General features: G+C 37.2%; 1 protein-coding gene across 3 annotated transcripts in view; it reads right to left on the bottom strand.

Moving 5' to 3' along the window:
- Positions 1–19,005, bottom strand: part of BACH1 (BTB domain and CNC homolog 1) — a 44,650-nt gene that overhangs the window by 16,261 nt on the left and 9,384 nt on the right. For all 3 annotated transcript variants that reach the window (XM_037377673.1, XM_037377672.1, XM_037377671.1), the window contains 3 exons: positions 11,024–11,321; positions 6,015–7,403; positions 4,057–4,263 (listed from right to left, as the gene is read on the bottom strand). In XM_037377673.1, the coding sequence (XP_037233570.1) occupies positions 4,057–4,263; positions 6,015–7,403; positions 11,024–11,263 (1,836 nt within the window). In that variant the 5' untranslated portion in view covers positions 11,264–11,321. The remainder of the gene's footprint in view (positions 1–4,056; positions 4,264–6,014; positions 7,404–11,023; positions 11,322–19,005) is intronic.

The raw sequence follows: 19,005 nt of genomic DNA on the forward strand, positions 1-19,005 counted from the left end.
GAGACTTCTGATACAACTGGCTGAAGATGAAAGGACATTGATAACAGATCTAGTGATAGAAATAAGCAACATCTGGAATAAAGAAAAAACAAGGAATTGGCAAAGGACCGGAAACAACCAGGACCATAATGAAGCAGTTTAAAGAAAAGAACAAAACAAAAAAAAACCAAACATGCCATGACACACACATTTTTAGTTCCATAATTAATTAAAAGAAGAGGCAAAATTTTGAAGACATACAAAGCTTTAAATAGTTTTTAAGAAAGAAATTTTAATCATAGGGACTGTATGTTAATTCACTCTTAGAAAACTTAATTATTTTCAGTCCTCCTCACACCCTCTTTTGCAGGAGAAACTCATACTGAAACCTCTACAATTTTTTTTTGAAAGAACTGACTAACATTAAGTGGCATTTTGCAAGAGAAGCCGTTGTTGCCAGTCCTTTTTGCCTAAAACTATTAGAAAGAGTGCTTAGCTAATAAACTTCTACTTGTTAGCACGCTGGGAGCAGCTGTTGCCAGATCTCCTAATCTGAAATCACTTTATGTACATTTTGGGTATGCACTCAACTGTGTACTATGGACTGATGAAATTATCTAGACTGCTTTTAACACAAACTTCAACATTCAGAAACAGTTATTCCAGTGTAAATTCCCCACTCCCATCTGAACTTACTAACAGATTAATACACTTAAATATTATTGTTTTATTTTAGCAGCATTATACGACTACAGCAGAGTAATACCAGCTAGTTTTGAAGTCATAATAATGACCAAAGAGAAAGATCTTTTGGTTATCCTAGTAAAGAATCTGTTTAGTTCACACACTTCTTCTCCCTGCTACAGCATATATAAAAAGATCCCAAATACCTTTCTTGGTCACAGCTTATAGTATGTCACTCACTGACACATCCTCCTCCTGAACTACAGAATCTTCAGGAAAGTACTGTTTCTGGAGGACAGCTGTCCTTTACACTGCTCTCCCTTACAAGTATCCTCATTTTAAAGCTTTGAGGTGAGAAAGTACAAGGCACACGAATATACACAGGTCTCTGAAAGCACTGTTTCTGACAAGCCAACACCTCCTTGAGCGGCCTGCATCTATTCTTAGATATGGAACACTGGTGAACAACAAGAATACGTAGGTTCACCTGAAAGATCAACAAGCAAAGACTATGTGGGGGTCAAAAATCATCAGTACAGAGGGTCAAGAGAAATGACCAAACTTCATTCTCCCAGATAACAGTTAGATTCAGCATCAAAGAGAATTTTTCGTCAATACAGGAGAGCTTAATATAAAGACTTTCAATTTTACAGAATCACTTGGGTGAGGAGGTATCTCAGGAGGTCTGTAGTCAGACCTCCTGCTCAAACAAAGTCAGCTCTGAGTAAGATCAGGCTGCTCAGGGCTTTGCTCAGTCACGTCACGAAAACATCCAAGGATAGAGCATACACAACCTCCCTGGTCAGTAACCTGCTCCATTGCCTGCCTTCCCCATTGGAAAAAAAGTGTTTTTTAGTATCCAGTTAAAGCCTCCCATTTTAATTTATGACAATCTCTCTTGTTCACCTGCTGCAAAGTACTACCCTCCAGGAAACTGAAGAGCTTCCACTCTGGATAGCTACATGATCTTGAGGACTTCCCCATAGATATGGGCAGGTGGCTATTAGGTCTTCCCACAGCCATCTCTTCTCCCAGCAGAAGCCCCGTTTCCACTGCCTCTCGCTATAAGAGAAGTACTCCAGGCCTGACCATCCCAAAGGTGGCCTTTACCTAACCTTACTCCAGTTTGCCAATGAACTTCTGGTACTGGGAGGGGTCAAAGCTGGGCAAAACATTCAGTCTTACACGTGCTAAGCATAGGAGTGCAATCCCTGCCCTCAAACCACTGGCCCAGGACACTGACAGCAAGCTGAGCATGGGTCAGCAGTGTGTCCAGGCTGAAAGAAAGGCTATCTGCCCAAACCACCAAGGTCCTTTTCAGCAAAGCTACTCCCCTGTCAGTTTCCAGCCTCTTCACATGCAGGGACTTAAGTCTGTTCCACATAAAGGACTTCCCAATAAACATACCACACATACTGCGCTTTAATCTGAGAGAACAAAAACCTGATAAGCAACAATGAAAAATTAATACAACGCAACATGCCACCCATACTGGAAGTCAGGATGAGTAATTCAGCCAAACAGTATTTCCTAACAGGCTATAACACAGAGAATTATCCACTTGTCAAGATTTTTCAAAGTTACAGCTGCACCATATTATCCTCTTTCAAAGCCACATTACAAGGATACCATGAGAAGATCAAAGACTAACAGGTCTGAGACACATGACTGACCCAGAGAAGCAAGACTGTGGCAGGAGTTATCAGGCATGAAGCAACCTGGATGCACCACATGCCTTTTGCAGATGTCTCTTTTCTTCCACCCACCGGGAAATTATGCCTAGACGGATCTTAAAAGTTTCTGTATTTCACACAACTTACACAAGTTTGATGTTGCATAATAACAGTTGCAGTCAGACATGCTCAACAGCTCCAAACAAGGTCTTTTCAGGAAGTTCTGAAGATATTTAGCTGCACACTTGGAAAAAATAAGCAACTGGAACATGTCTGTGCCTAGAGCACGATTCGTAACTCAGACCTCACCTCACAATTCTCAACACTCCTCGTCTAGATCTTGCACAGCCTTATCTGTCAAACAGCAGACAGTCATGCTGTTCTAGCACAGGTCCACAGAAGAAAGGATATTATACTTTGATTATCAAGCACTTAGTCAACTACAGGTCTAATCTTGCAGATGAACCTCTTCATTCCTGCCCACCCACCCACCCCGCCAAGTGTTGCACAATATTGACAGTTACGTAATGAACAGAAATGACAGTATGACAACAAACGCAGGCAGAAAGTTCTGAACTGTCAGAAATGCAACTTCTCTCTGTAGTCAGTATAACTATTAGTAACACCATCACCTGACTGCGCTCCCTCCTTGAATATCATCTTCATTCAGCACAGTGAATTACTTGCTCTGTCAACTCATCAGGACTGTATGGCACTGCAGGCCTTCCCTCAAAGTTTATCTCCTTTGTTGCAGAAATGCATGTAGTGAACGATGATGGAACACTTCAGGAAACTAAGTTTTTAGGCCCACGGCACTTTGCTCTACTTTTAGTTTCCTTTTCACTCCAAAGTTGTATGGAGAAAGGTGTAACATGACTGCATATGTTCCTAGCTGATGCAGATATCAAATTAATGTACATAAAGTCTAAAATACTCCATAAACCAGAATTAAGAGTACGGTAATCCTAAATCACTGAACTATTTAGTGCACATGGTACAATCAACTACAAAACAGGTCAGAAACAAACGCCAGAAAAAAAGCCACTCAATTTTCTTACTAGGAGAACTTCAGATCATCCACATTTCTCTTAGATTTCATATTTGCCTTTTTAAAAGCAGAAATCATATTAACAGATGGTTGCAGAAAAATCTGGTTGCATTAATTCCTCAGCTAGACACAACTGCTAATAAAACAAGCATCTTCCCAAGTTCTGCTGTATCTTCTGCCTTTCTGCAAGTGTCTCATTTCTAAGGCTGAAGCCTCAGGAAACATTTCACCAGTCCATGTTTACATGTTACAAGAACAATATTTACACAACTAACAATTGGACAACTGTAAACTTGATCATGAGCAATACCATGAGCTGAAGAACAAAAGCACAAAGCAAGAAAGGGGAAAGAGGCAGAAAAAGTACAGTGGGATGATGGTTTGGGAATCATTCTGTACAATTAAGCTCAATGCTGATGGTCTTCAGAAACACCATTCCCCCAAAATTATGCTGTGGTGCACTTTTTACTTGAACAGGAACAAGTCCACAGAAGAAAAAACCAGGTACTTTAGAGTAAAGCACAGAAAATCTACATGACTCCCTGACAGCAAGTTTTCCAAGCTTGAGTAGAAAAAGTAGTAAGCCACCTCACTCTCAAACTACTGCCAAATATCCAGTCAAGATGTTTAGAGAAATACTCAAGTCAACAGTAATGAATACTTAATACATACCAGTTTTTCAATTTCAGATTCAAGATTCTGTATGCAGTCAAGTTTTCTCTTCCGACATCGCTGTGCTGCAATTCTATTTTTACTTCGTCTTCGGATATCATGAATACAGTCCAATTGTTCAGGAGTCAATTTATGCATTTTCAGAAATGACTGGAAGTCATTTCTGGAAAGTGAGATAATTCTCTGTGCATTAAATGGCAGTTTAACCTAGAATGTAAGACACAGTTGTAAATCAAATGTGAAACTGATATACACAAACACCAACAGGCTAATTAAAAGTTTTCATCTTAAGCATTCTTAACCACACAACCCATCTTCTTTCCTAACTCTGAGACAAGAGCAAGCTCATGTAGCCATCAGGTGAGCTGGATGAAACCCAGAGGTTTCAACTAGATGAGTTCAAGCACAGGTGAAATAACTGAGTACTTTGCACATTTACACTAGATCCTCAAAAGCCTATTTAGAGTAGGATGAAATCTATCCATGCATGCAGCAAATAATTAGGTGACAGGCTCTAGGAAAATAAGTTATGGTTCGGTCATGCACAAAACAGATGTCAACAACCACTTATACAGTCTAAAGTTTCCCTTAAGCTGCTATTAAGACTGCATCCTGCATCCATTTTTATACCTATAGTTTTCTGCAGAAGTTCATCAGAAACAGGCATATACTTAAAATACAGAAGTTACAGTATTGTGTTGTAATTCTTAATGCTGGAGAACTGAGAGAACCACACTTGCTGCTGTGTGCACACCTGAGATTCAGAAGCAGGGGCTTCTGAAACATATATAGATCATGAAGTCCTGATTAATACTGAAAAACATCTTTACCTTTACTAAAATAATTGCCAGATTTTATGAAGTATCCAACTAAAGACACTTTACATCCTTACATTTGAGTATATTAAAGAGCAGAATATGTTAGCTGGCTGTGGTCAAAGATCTGAATTTACTTTAACAAGCAGAGAAACCCTTTTTGTGTTTGGCTACCACTAGTGACAACAGGCAGAAAAAAAGAAAAAAAAGAAAAAGGATAGAGTATTGCCCTCAGCAATGATGCCATCTACTTCTCCATAATATAAAGATGAGGAATATATTTAACCAATTCTGGACTTTTGTTTGGCCTGCTAACTTTCTATATTGATGGTAGCTTCCACTCACTTTAAGTCTTAGTAAAGCCTTGCACCTTGAAAAGAAAAAAACCCCAGTGCTTTAAAAACAACTGAGTTTTCATGACATTAAATGATCCATCATACAGAGTCATACTGCAATTCCACAATTCTAAGAACTGTGACAGAAATCATTCTAGGCATACAGTAAAATGTTTTGGTATTGGACTACTTACATATGGCATCTGCCTAAAACACTGCCAAAGCAGTGACATAAAGAAGTGCCAAATAATTTCAGCAGTTGGAGTAACAAATGTATGTTTCAGAGAAGGTGATACTATTAAAGCAGTCTTAAATACACAGCTACTGAAGCCAGCTTGAAAACTTAATTTTCATTTCACAGAAAATCTGAAGTATAACTTCTCCCACCTTTTCTCCACAACTCAGAATACAACCAAGAAAACTTAAGTTTCTATAAAACAAAGGTTCCAAGAAGTTTGTTTTCCTAAGTTTAATTGAAGTAAACAAAAAACACATCTAAAAACAGAACGTCCATGCCTCAGTGTAACGCTCACAACTTCTGATAAAAGTTTTTCCAGAAAACTATCTGAAGAGATCTAATACCCAAGAATCTACCACTTCAGTATCCTTGGGCGGGGGGGAATGTTTCCCTGAATTAACAGTGATCATCCATATAAACCTCTGAATGGTTCAAGTTTCATTTTCCAGATTTTTTAAACAACCAACCTCAATCACCACCACTACCACCCTGGCCCCGAGAATCAGAATTAGGTTTTTCAATAGGGCCTTAAGAGACAGGGAAGCAAAGGATACACCAGGGTTTTCTTACCTCACATTCTTGTTCTCTTGCTGAACAGGACTCACTGTCTCCCTCAGTGTCTGTTTCCGAATCCTCTCCCAAACTTATCACATAATTATAGGGACACGGTTCTTGTTGCTGTCCCTGCATGTAATCTCCGCTGCTTATTTCGGAGCTGTTGGAGCATCCTTCAGTATTAAGGTTGCTTATAAAAGGGCAGTTGACAGAATTCAATGTTGTAAAAGTTCGTTGAGAGCAAGGTTCAGGGCTTTCACTGATCCTGATACCCAGCCATGGACACTCTGATTTTTTCCCAGAATATACGGGCTCAAAACATTCTTTTGGAGCTGCAGGTGGTAAATGTATTTGACAGGTTTCGGTGCTGTAAATATCACTCCAGAACCCTTTTGCTAGATGTTCTGCTACCTCCCTCTCCACACTGCTTCGATCACCAGCTGGTGTAACATTAGCTGCTTCCTTAGTGCACAAATCAACCTTTGAAGGCATGTCATCTTGACTTTCAATTTTGTCATTCCCAAGCGCAGTACCCGATACAGTTTTTTCAGCTAAGACTGTGTTGTTTTGCATACTACTGAAATTCAAGTTACCATATTGCTCACAAGTATGTAAAAAAGACACAGAATTGAGTCCATGAGGTGCAGGAGAATTTTGGGGGAAAGCAGCAAGATCCATTTTCTCCATAGGACACGACACGTTCCGAGTCACAGAATCTCTCTTAGACTCTTCCTTTTTCTCGGTGCCTTCCTCCCCTTGTTCCATTTTTACCTGAGCCTCTTCACATTTTGAGACCAGCTGCATAGGTACACACTCCTGAGCTTTTTGTATGCCATCATTATCAAATATTTCCTTCTCAAGAAAAGTTGCAATTGGTGGCACCTGAATGTCTTTAATACTGGAATTGGACTCCGAAGTATGAACTTTGTCATTTCCAAAAGCTTTCTGGAATTTCCTATACTTTGGGCATTGAGAAGATAAGCTGGGAACACTACCCCTTTCTAAATGTACAGGATCGCATGTTTGATTGGCATTATCTTGGAGAGCGGGCGATGATTTAGCATTTTCTTCATCTTTACAGAGCTTTGTGTCAGGAGTTTGGATATATTCCTTTTCTAGTTCTTCTGCTTCATCATCTATTTCCAGGTCTCCGTCATCCACATTGCCTGTTTTAGGGTTCGTTTTCTGACAACGCTGTGTACAACACTTCTTCCTAGGACATTCCTGCTGATCCAGTTTAAAGTCCAAAAATTTGAATTTGAGAAACTGAAAGCAAGACTCTTCAATGTTGTGTACACCCAAAAATTCAGCACATTTGCAGACTTCAGACACATTGTCTTTATTTAAAATAAGTTTAGCTGTGTATGCAAACTGAAGCAAAGGACTAAATCCTTTAAGTGTTACCTATTTAAAAAAACAGAAAGAAAATATTAGTGCAGCCAATATGGGTTTAAATAGAGAAAAAACACAGAACCCAAACCTACCTGTGAGAAAACCATGCCAGCAGGACAGAGTACAAGACAAAAGCAACAGATTTGTTCCATAGAAAACCTGACCATGCTCATTTTGAAACAAATCTTTAATACAATTTTATCCTGTACATTTTGTGGCAATTATCTTCTTCCCTGTGATCAATCACTTAATAAAATGTTCCAACAATACAGTACCAACAAGTGAAAAATAGTGCTGTACAATGAAAACCAGTAACTGGATTCCAAATTTACAATGATATCTTTCAAACCCAAGTTGTACATTAATTACTCTAGAATAAGACCAAAACGCTATTGGTATTTAATTGTGCCTTTAAAAAGCATTTACTGTTATTTGCTCAGACTTATGCATTATTGATATAAAATAGTTTGGAAAAAAAAAGGAGTTTGACCACACATGATTATTCATTACTATAGCCACCTACTCCTTTTTTCCTCCCACAGATGAGAAGTACTCTACTCAAAAACTGTACACCAAAACTAGTTATTCTCAGTTTAAAGCCTCTTGGGAGTAGGTAGTTTAATTGAACATTTCCAGCCACAGAACAGCTGCTTAACAGGGAATCTAGAGATAAAAACTATATCATCACAAACTGAACACAATTATCTTTCTGTCTGATTCCTTAGTGTTTTCATGCATGGAAGCTGTATACAGATCACTATATTACAAATTATTTCCTTTAGCCTTTCTCTGCAAGTGAAGGCTAAAGCAGTATGTCCTTTATAATTAACTATACATGCAATTTAATTTAGGAATCAGTTGAAGTTTGGGGTTGTTTTCTGTTTGCTTTTTGTTGGGTTTTTTTAGTGGTTGTTTAGTGGTTGTTTTTAAAGAACACAACCACCACATGAAAGGAAGTTGAAGAGATCTGCAGAGACAGTTCAGCAAAGCTGTCTGTAAAAACTTATTACCTATCTAAAGAATTCTTAAAATAGCATTTGAAATATACTTTGGAGAGAAGACTACTGATTATACCACCACATTAATTCACCCTTAGTAATGTGGGGAGGGGAGTGTAAAAGACAGTTTATCCATAAGCTTGCAAGAAGCCTTCAAACCTAGTATAGTCAATAAATCATCAAAGTGGGTGTACAAACAAGTGACATTCATACATGAAAATAGAACACACATCAGTATTTCAAAATTGTATGTTCTTTCTGTACAAGTTAGAAACTTAGGGCTAAAAACTGGAAAGATCAAGAAGGGAAAAAAACACTGTACTCCTTTCACTTTCTCTTACACATTTCTAGCTGGCTATCCTCAAACAAAGCAGAATGCTAGAAAGGCTCTTGGTCTGACTGACCTAGAAAAGCAAATCCTGAAGTAGTCATTTATTTAATTTGTATTTGGGCTGAAAGTCTGAGTTAAAAACATTGGTAGAAAAACACCACAGTAACTACACCAAGACATTAATACTTAGTCTTTACAATATAATACATATGTAGCTCTTTAATTCCAAAAATATTTTGGTATGTCAGACTGTGGACTGGTATCTTTCACTTTAAAAATTCAAATACTCTGAATGATTAAAAAGATTAATTTTTTTTAATTGCTTGTCAAACCATGTGATCAGTGTTTGCCTCTCAAATATACAGCTTCATAAACTGACTCATTTTGAACTATTTACCAGTTGCCAAAATCAAGTTGCTGGGTCTTAAAACGATTTTACCAAGTGATTAGACCAAACGATTAAAAGATTTACTGTTAGTATTTTAATTTTTTTTACTGCTTCAGTAGATTCAGTTCTTACAACAGTAATACTAAATTATATTAAGAGTCTTCTTAAGTCTACATTGTAGCAATTATTAGGATTATTAGATTCCTCCATTTTCTTTACAAACTCTGGTCCCTTCTAACTCAGGCTTATTTCATGGATTCAGTGGTTGGGAACACTGTTGCTTTGTACCAGAGACTGGTTTTCCCCTCTCCAGCTCCGACATACATTACTTATTCTTCCCCCTCTCCGAATTTTACATACATTCCTGTTCTTCCAATATCCTACTTTTTCCCCATTATCCCAAAGCAAAATTCTCTCTTCAATATCAGAAGTTTTACAGCCCACTCATTCCCCTCTTTTACTCCAAATCATGCCTTTGTGTCCCCCAGCATCCTACTTCCCTTCCACATCAGCTCCCATCATTATTTTTCTTTTAATCTGAGAGATGTTCAGACTATCAACACATTAAGCCATTAGGGAAAAAAGTATAAGAAGAAACGAACACACAGAGACACAGCAAGAAGCTTGAGTAAAGGTGACATACTGGTATTACACTATAATGTAATTTTGTAACAAATTCATTGATCAATAATGAATCACAAAGACTACTGAAGCTCTTTAAAGAGACCGCTCAATGCCTTTCAGTTTCCTATAGCTTATCAGAAAGACTCTGGTAAGAGAAATTCCTTGTGCTTACCTCAGTATGTTACAAAGCCAGCAAGGTAGCTACTTTACTGAAGTAAGTAATCTCTGCGTTAAAACTCAACACTGTCTCATAAATAAACAAGTCTATAATGTCGTCTCCAATGGCACTAATATTTATTAATGCACACGTTTCCTCCAACTTTAATGTTTCTAGTTGCCAACAGCTTTATGTTATTCCCCATCCCAAAAATTAGTTACCATAAACTACCTCCCAGATAGCCATTGATTATTTAACAGCTAACTGTGAAGATTACACCTACCATGGGTGCAATCAGAGCACTTGGAGGCTCTTCACTCTTCAGCTACAAGCACAGCATTTTGCATAAAAATCCAGTCACTTGCTTGCCTCATGCCTCTTATAATACTAGCTGGAATCTTTACAAGTCTTTGATACTTCAGATATGTAACAATAAATTTTCTTTCCTACAGATGTCAGGTTCTGGCTCACTCCCTTTAAATTAATCTGATTTAAGAATACGTATTATATGAGTAAAAAGAAAAGCATGTAATTGCAATAAATTTTTTCAGTCTTAAAAGTAATGAAACAGTAGGAAAAACAAGCTGCAAAGGATCAGTATGTAAAAAGGATGGAGAAATCAGCAGAATAAAATTGTTAAGAGCAATAAGCAGCAAGCAAGGAATATAAGCACAGCTGTATTACTCAAACATATAAAACCAAATCTTAACAATACCGATTTAAGGGTATTACCATTTTAACCTTTAATTTGTTTATTACTCAAGAAGTATTCCCTTTTCATATAGGAGGACTAGTTCTGCAATATCTCTTTAACATTTAAGGCCTGTTTTTTTGACGGACTTATATGCTCTGAAACATGCACAATTTTAAAAGTAGTATGTACTTAACTGAAAAGATCTCCCCTGTACATTCCCTAAGACAGCATTCACGTATCTTCAGTCTGTAACATGCCCTCTGATCTGTTCAGCCTTTACCTCAACCAACAGCAGCTTTACAACTTCAAAATTCCTACTCTTCAGTTCTTAAATCCCTTACGTTAACTTCTCAGTTAAGCACCAGCCTGCTGTAAACTAGAACTGGACAAAATGGATTAGAAGCACTGGCAGGTAAAATACAGAAGGGAGTGACACTCACCTCTTCAGGTAAAGTGATGATAAGATCAGCATCCACCTGGCCCACAATTCTTGCAAGGAAGTAACTGCTGCAAGCTGCAAGCACAGCTTTGTGAGCTCGAAATCGCTGATCTTCCACTAAAATAGTAACATCACAAAGAATATCTTGCTTTCTCTGATCATCAAGGCTGAGAAGTACATTGGTACTGTGTACTGAAGATTCATATGCAAAAACCACACTATTCTTCTCACTTAGAGACATTCTGTATCACAAATGGTAGTGTAAGTCTCAGTGGAAAGCATGCTTCTGTTCTTCAAATCTAGAGGAAAAAAAAAACCCCAAATTAATTGTACACATTAGTCATATCCCAAAAAGAACCTACTGACACTAAAACACAGGCAGCCAACTTTTAAACATGTATTGCCTGTTCCAATTCTTTTTAGGACTAATACTCAGTATATCATACCTGTTAATATATAAATACATACTCATGGACATTTAAAGTACACAAACCTTAATAAGTACATCTTAAAGTACTGCTTTGGTAGTCTCAGATCAAAAAAGGGAACAGTTTTTCATGTGACTTCAGTGATAAAGAACAGATTTTTCCTCAGCAAGCGATTGAGTCATAACTTTACCACTATCCTAAAGATTTATTTAAGCTTTCATTTTAGTTATCAGTGTATTCTGACTCCAACACTGAAAACGTAAAGAGAAAAAAAACATGTATTAAGTCAAAACACACCAAAATACTCCGTGACTTCCATTTACAGATTCACCCAGTACAAACTAAAATATTTGTGTTCTACATTCTTTCAAAAGTAGTTTGGTAAACTCATCAGGCATCGGTAAAACACTCATTCTCTCTAGCACGTTGGTGTTTAGGTTTTAAAGCAGATTTGTTCTCCTATTTTCCACCTGCCTTAATTCCCTAAATGCAGCCTTTTTTTCCCCCGCTCCTGCTCATGACTATTTGATTTGTCATGCTTGTTAGAAGTTTGCTTTCCTAATGGATCATTATGACTCAGATCACCTGGCAATGGAATCCCTATTATAACAGAGCATCGAAGTTCTGAAATAACAGCCTTTATTGCATAACAAACAATAGTAAGAGTTATATGATATTTAAAACCTTGAAATAAGCTTACATATAAAACAGTCCTGAAGCTGCTCCTCACTTCCGTAGTATTTGGGGGCGGGGGGGAGAAAGGGAAAAAAAAAAAGCATTGAAGAGAAGTCAGCCCTCCTACAGAGTACAAAGTTCAACAGCATTTCCAAGTCTGATCTTTAGACTGTATTTCTAAATTCCTGTCTTCTTTGGATCAAGCCTTTCTTCCAGTTTAAAGAAAAAAAGAAAGAAAAAGAAAAAAGCCTAATAAGAAGTGTGCTTGTATCTAAAGCTCGATCAAGAAACCTCATAATCACATTTGGAACTGTCCTGCAAAGAAAACGTGGTGTTACTACAGCAAGTGTTACCTTAGCAAACCAAGCATTCAGATTACAATGGACTATTCTACCCAGGAGTTACTGTAACTGAGCACAGTTGCTGAGACTCACTTCAGCTGAGACAGGACTACCCGATCATTACATTGCTCAACAGAGGTTGTTATGATATGTCAGCTCCCAACAACAATAAAACTGTAGCCAATGCAAATCCCCAGTTTTTAAATATGGGAAACTTTCACAACATGGGGAGGGGGAGGAGGGCACGGCCATTTTTAAAGGCAGTGGGGAAAGCCAACCGCTCTGCCAGCTGTACTCCTGGTTACTCATTACTCAAGTTTTTTTTCATGGCATACAGGTGTTTTCAGTGATGTTCTGCACAGAAAGAGAGAAGAGAGATCCACATTTCCAGTGTCAGTAGTAGCACAGGACCAGCCTGGACTCTGGTGAAGTGCAGAGCATGAGCATTACCTGCCCTTCCCACTCCCTCATGGAACTCTGTACACTCAACTTCAGTCAACTCTACCAACAGAATGTATAGATCATACCTTGGCAAAGATAAACTAAGTCTGTTTTGGAGTATTTCTTAAATATACAATATCGGGGTTTTGTTTCTAAAATGAAAGTTCTGAGGATAAAAAAAAAGTTGCAGAAACTAGTTCTCCCCACTAATAGCTATACCACATGTTGTTAACCCTAAAGGGCTTATTTTTGGAAGCAAAAGAAACAGCTTAAATGTTTTCATATACCTAATGACAAGACTACAGAGATTTGTTTACTTAGGAAATATTTAATTTCCAATCAGCTTAAATGGGAATTATTCAATAATTCCCTGTGAAACAGTTACTTATTAAATTCTACTCTTATAATAACTTATGAAAAGCAAGCAGCGCAATATAAACAAATCACGTATTCCTAATTTGTTTGCTCTATATCCTTAACTTATCATATGCCTGAGGTATTACAACACATACAGTTTAACAAAGTATGACTCCATATTTGTTACTGCAAGGTTTTTTTTAAAAAAAATAATCAAAAGGGAATAGAGGACAAAATGGAAGACTAAAGCCAGGGTGGTGGGGAGCACAGGGAAATACTCAAGATAAGGACATATTTTAGGGCGAACACCTAGGAAGGAGACTAGTTACAGAGAGACCTCCGAAGGTTCTTTCTTCTTCTGAAGTGCCAAGTCCTCCCAACCCTCAGATAGACAGCCCATGTATGATATATGCTGCTCTTGAGTCTTCCCTTATAAAATAATCAGTTCCAATAATATCCACTTCAGCTCAATACACTTTCATAGCGTGGAAGGCTAGAAGGAACAGTAGCTTGTTTATATATAGACAGATACACAGAGGACAGTCAATCCTCCTTTCCACTTGATGACCACAAGGCACACAACATGCTTTCAAAATAGTATGCAACCTACTTGAAGCATCGATAGTGAGCTTCCAATGTTGCTACTGCCAAAAAAAAAAAAAAAAAAATCAAGTTTCAACACTGAAACACTACCTTCTGTTTCTCAAGACGTGAAAATAAATATTTAATTTAAGTATAACTCAATTTAGCACTTTACTCTGACAGAATGTTGTACTTCCCAATGTTGAAGACTTCATCAGCCAAACTGTATCCCCACTATATTTAAACAGGATGCAAGGTTTTTTTGAAGTATCTAAAATATAAAATGCAGCAGTGTATTAAGCATTTCAAAATTTAAAAGAACCTTTAAAAATACAAACAAAAAACTCACCACATTCAAACACTAAATTCCTCTCAGTCTTCTTTATAAAATCTAACTGTAAAACTAACCACATACACAACACAGAAATCAAATGGAAAAGAACCAGAAGACTGAAAAAGCTGGTGAAAACAAAAAGCATCAAACAGGAAAGGGAAAATGTAACCACTGTAAAAAGCTGTAACACTGTAGAGAAGTACTAACAGAGGTCAAACTTGTGAATGTCTTAATTCTGTTCTCCAGTTGTGCAATAAAGGCATGGTAACACATTTATCATATTTGTCATGACAGCCAACTAGATTTTCTAGTGGCATATGAGTACAAAATACACTTGTCCATAAGTAGATTTGTTATATACATATCCACAGCAATAACACTTTCTGTTGTACCAAAAATGAAAAGTACATCTCTCTTGTAAACTGTTTAATTTTTCTTCAACTGTTCTCCTGGAGCACTCAAACTCTTAAAATTAGTTTCACTTATGGATGGACAGAGAGGGTGACAAGGTGTGGAGAAAACAATTCACTGGCACTTTTTAAAGCCGATTTTTAACTCACAAGCTCATGCTGCAACTGTCCTACAAGGACAGGCCCTTCTAGGCTTTCTTCCTCCCAGTACAGGTATCCATTTTATGTAATTATGTAGTCTCTGTATTTTAATTTGCTACAAATATCACCAGATTAATTTCCGCTCCCCCCCAACAATTCAAATGAAAGGAGCAACATGTTACCTAAAAGAAGGCAAACTGATACTACAAACAACAATAACACAAATTATTTCCTTGGAAGCCAGACTAAAACTCCTATTCTACCATGCTATTTTTGTTCTCAAATTAACACCTAAATAAAGAAAACTAAAAGCAGGTACAGATAACTTGTAAAAGTATTTCAAAAGTCAGCAGATGACTGTATATTTAAATCACTGTTTGCTTAGTCAGTGCCAGTGAACAACCACATGACTGAATGCAAAAGACTCAAAGAAACAAAAACATCCAAGAACATTCTTTAAAGATATTTGATACAGCAGTTACCATCAAAAGTAAGTTTTGGAAGATCTTTTTGGATTCTCATTAAAATAGTCCTTACAATGCAGGTTGAAAGGATTAAAGAACATGAAAACTCACTAACTACAAATCCTCAGTTAGTGCAAGAAAACTAGTACTGTTAGTACAAGAGCATTCCTCAAATTCCTCTCACCTGAAATTCCGCACACCTAACAACCTCATTGTCTTGAGAGGGAGAGGGGAAAAAAAAAAAAAAAAAGAGAGAACGCATATGAACACATGCTAATATAAAAACTACATAAAGAAACACTTGCAGCTGAATCAACCAAGCATGCTATTATGAAGTTCCCATTCTTTAGACAGTGACTTTGAGATTAAAAAAATGTTTTGACTAAGAGGAAAAAAAATATTTTCTAAATACTGGCTATAAAAAAAACTTTATTCTGCTTTATCAAAGTGAAGCAACTCAGTATTTTTTTTGGCGTACAAATCAACAAGAAAACTATACCTAGCCGTTACCTGTAAAATGACTGTATCTTCAGTAAATTTGGACATCTCTACTTTTAATTGACCAGATACATACAAATTTATTTTCTAAGAACATACAAAATTCTTATTGTCTTAATGTTAATTATCTTAATGAAAATTTGCACCGCAACATTTTAAAAAGGAATATACATTTTCTCAAGTACATCAAAGCAAGATCAAGACTCATTGGCAAATACAGATTTCATCCAAGGCTCATTTTTCTCATGCATTCAAATTATTAACGTGGAGGTAAATTTGAAGTCTAGTAAGTGTAAGGTACTTTAAGACTGCAGGTGTGCTCATCTGATCGCTTACAACCTGTTACCACTCTCACTCCTAGCTGACTGCAGAACAAATAGTTACTTCCTTCCCCCACAACCTCTGCTTTAGTCACTTGGTGCAGATCCTTAGGTAAACGATAAAGTCTCCTCGTTCTATACATTTTTTTAAAAAAAAGTATATATGCAAAAGATGACTATTATGGCTGACACCAGACAAAGCTATAAGGAACTGCTGTTGCTATGTTACAGAAGGAAAATAATAATCATATTACCTTGGAGTAGATAGCATAAGAATAGGAACATATTACTAGGATATAATTCATAGCAGCGTGATATATTCCTCATCCACACATACAAATCTGGCACAAGGTAGATTAACTGATGTGCTCAGTAGCACAACTGCAATATGTAAAAGTCTGCTCTCAACATCCTGTGGTCAACACAGTGTTACACGAGGGGTGAAGGAAGCTTTGAAGCATCAAGCTGTCACTAAAGCTGACAAAAGCACGCACAGAAACCAGCTTACCCCCATATATCTGTGACAGGGCAAAAGAACTGCTTGATGTTTAAACAGGTGTCTGAAAAATCAGAGAATCACTGGGTCCTGGAAAAGAGTTCTACATTGCATTTCACAAAAAAACCCCACATGCTTTTGAATAATAGATATAGGTGTAGAAATAATGTATTATATAATAATACCTACTTTAAAATATAATATGTACATACATAGTAAAATAATAAAAACAGTAAATGCTTTTACAATAGGTCTTTCTAGCAAGTCACTCCTAAGAGTCAGGATTTGACGCAGTACCACCGTCTCAAGTATTTAATGCTGAGGAGCAGTTTTCCCCATTATGCAAAGGACAGTAAAACAGTCTTGAGCATACTGACATACAACACTCAATATGAGCATCTGCCTTTTTTTGTTGTTGAGCCCAAACTTCACCATGTGCCATAATGATTAAATCCTTTGTGGTTGCAAAAAGCTGATTAACAGAAATCCCATTCAAAGGGGAAAGTTACATGGCAAACCAAAAGCAATAGCAGTAAGATGCAGATGTTAAGACAACATTCAAAACCTTGGTACAACAAAGCAACTGTACCACCCATCAGCTCACTGCAAATATTAAAATCAGCAGCAATTATCCCATGTCACTGCCACTTACCCAGATTCCCACTGGACAACTAGGAAAAAATTCCAGCTTTTCTGTAGAGAATTTCTAGAACATGAACGCACTGTCCAAAATGTTTTATTAATAATGAATGTCAAACATACAGGATCATAAAAATCAACCAAAGTGACTAAATAAATAAAGCATACTAATATGCAATGCAGTGAATTAAGAACTTCCTCCAAGCAGAAGTGAGGATTTAAACAGTATCCTGCATTTTGCATCAATGTTACAGAATCCCCCAAAATGCCATATTGTTTACAACTAAGCTTTTCAGCACTTTAAGAGACAGTTAACACCAATTCTGTATGCCTATAGCTGGTTAGTTGTATACTTGCACCATTCTTTCTGAACAAAGATGACAAAAATAGGCAGGCAGATACCTCCAGCTGTTATGACAGCTGCCAGGAATTTTACTACAGAATTAACTCAGACAACAATAAGACAGCTATCAGAAGTTAATTCAGTGTCCTTTACTTTATACTCAAACACCACAAAAACTGAAAAGGGTGATATTTCAACATACAAAGAGGCACGCTTTACAGCTAAATAGCTTTTTGAACATTGGACCAGCTGATGCTGGAAAGATCCAGTGGTGGTGTTAGAAGAAAATTCACAACTAGAAAGAATGAGTGAGTCTCAGAAATGAGCTCCATAGGCTCTGAGACACTTTAAGGTTGGCTAAAATGGCCCTTAAAACTGAGATACAGGTTCCAGAGTGCAAATCACTGCCATTACTTCTTCTATTTACATTATGATACACCTATGATTTGTGTACACATTTACCAAAATACTTTTTGAACATTCTGAGTTTGAATGTTTAACATGTCTTTAAAAATACCAAATCAGAGCACAGAAATACATGGAAATCAACAACGGTCACGCCTTTCCTACTTTAAGGCTTACATTTTCAGGAAAGATATAGCCAATTTGCCAAACTTACAATTTAAACACTTGGTGGTAAATCTACGGACCTGAAAAAGAAAATCCACTATCTAATGGTCACCAAGATACAATGGGAACCCACAGATACTTGGATTCTCTCCAGTCTAGCATCCAAACCTAATGACTGTCTGTGAAAGACTCACTGTCAAATGAAACACAGGACTGTACTTTGTTACCATCACCTACAATACACTTAAAAGCAAGCAGGGCAATAAACCAAAACAAACTGACCTGTGGTTCTTCTGTCTTAAGCTCTATTAAGATCACAATAATAGCAGCAAGAGCCAAGAAAAAAATACAGGAGCTACAGGAGTTAGATCCTATCAATTCAGTGCTTTCTCTTTAAGAGCAACAGCCTCTTACTTCTTTGCCATCAGTCCATAAATCCATTTCAGATACTCCTAAAGAGAAGAGCTAACCTTTTATTTCTAGACCTAGATATCAATTATGTTGCTCTACCATCACAATCAACACAGTCTACATGTATGGGTTTTGGTTTTTTTTCTAACCTTCAGCTACCATGCATTTCCTGTAAATGATCCAGCCCATGAGTTACCCAGTTTACTAAAAAAGTATTCCTTTGTCTTTACTTACTTAGTGAAGAACCATACACTAACACCACGCTGGATATCAATCCTCTCTAGTAATCACAGTAACTGGCAGTTGTACACAGGTAAAGTTCTTGAAATAAGAGAAAGCAGACAGTGAAGCTTTCCTTCAGTAGCTGCAGAACCCAGGTGTGACACCTTTGCTGTCACTGCTATCCCAGCTGGGTGAACTTGGATGCACAACCAATGCAAATTCAGTTGTGATCACCATCATGGTATATCTAGCAAGATCAACCAAGCACACAATAAAGGTCTGCTCAGCTATCACAATGCTTGTATCATATC

This window comes from Falco rusticolus, chromosome 2 (assembly GCF_015220075.1).
Source record: "Falco rusticolus isolate bFalRus1 chromosome 2, bFalRus1.pri, whole genome shotgun sequence".
NCBI classification, from domain to species: Eukaryota; Metazoa; Chordata; class Aves; order Falconiformes; family Falconidae; genus Falco; species Falco rusticolus.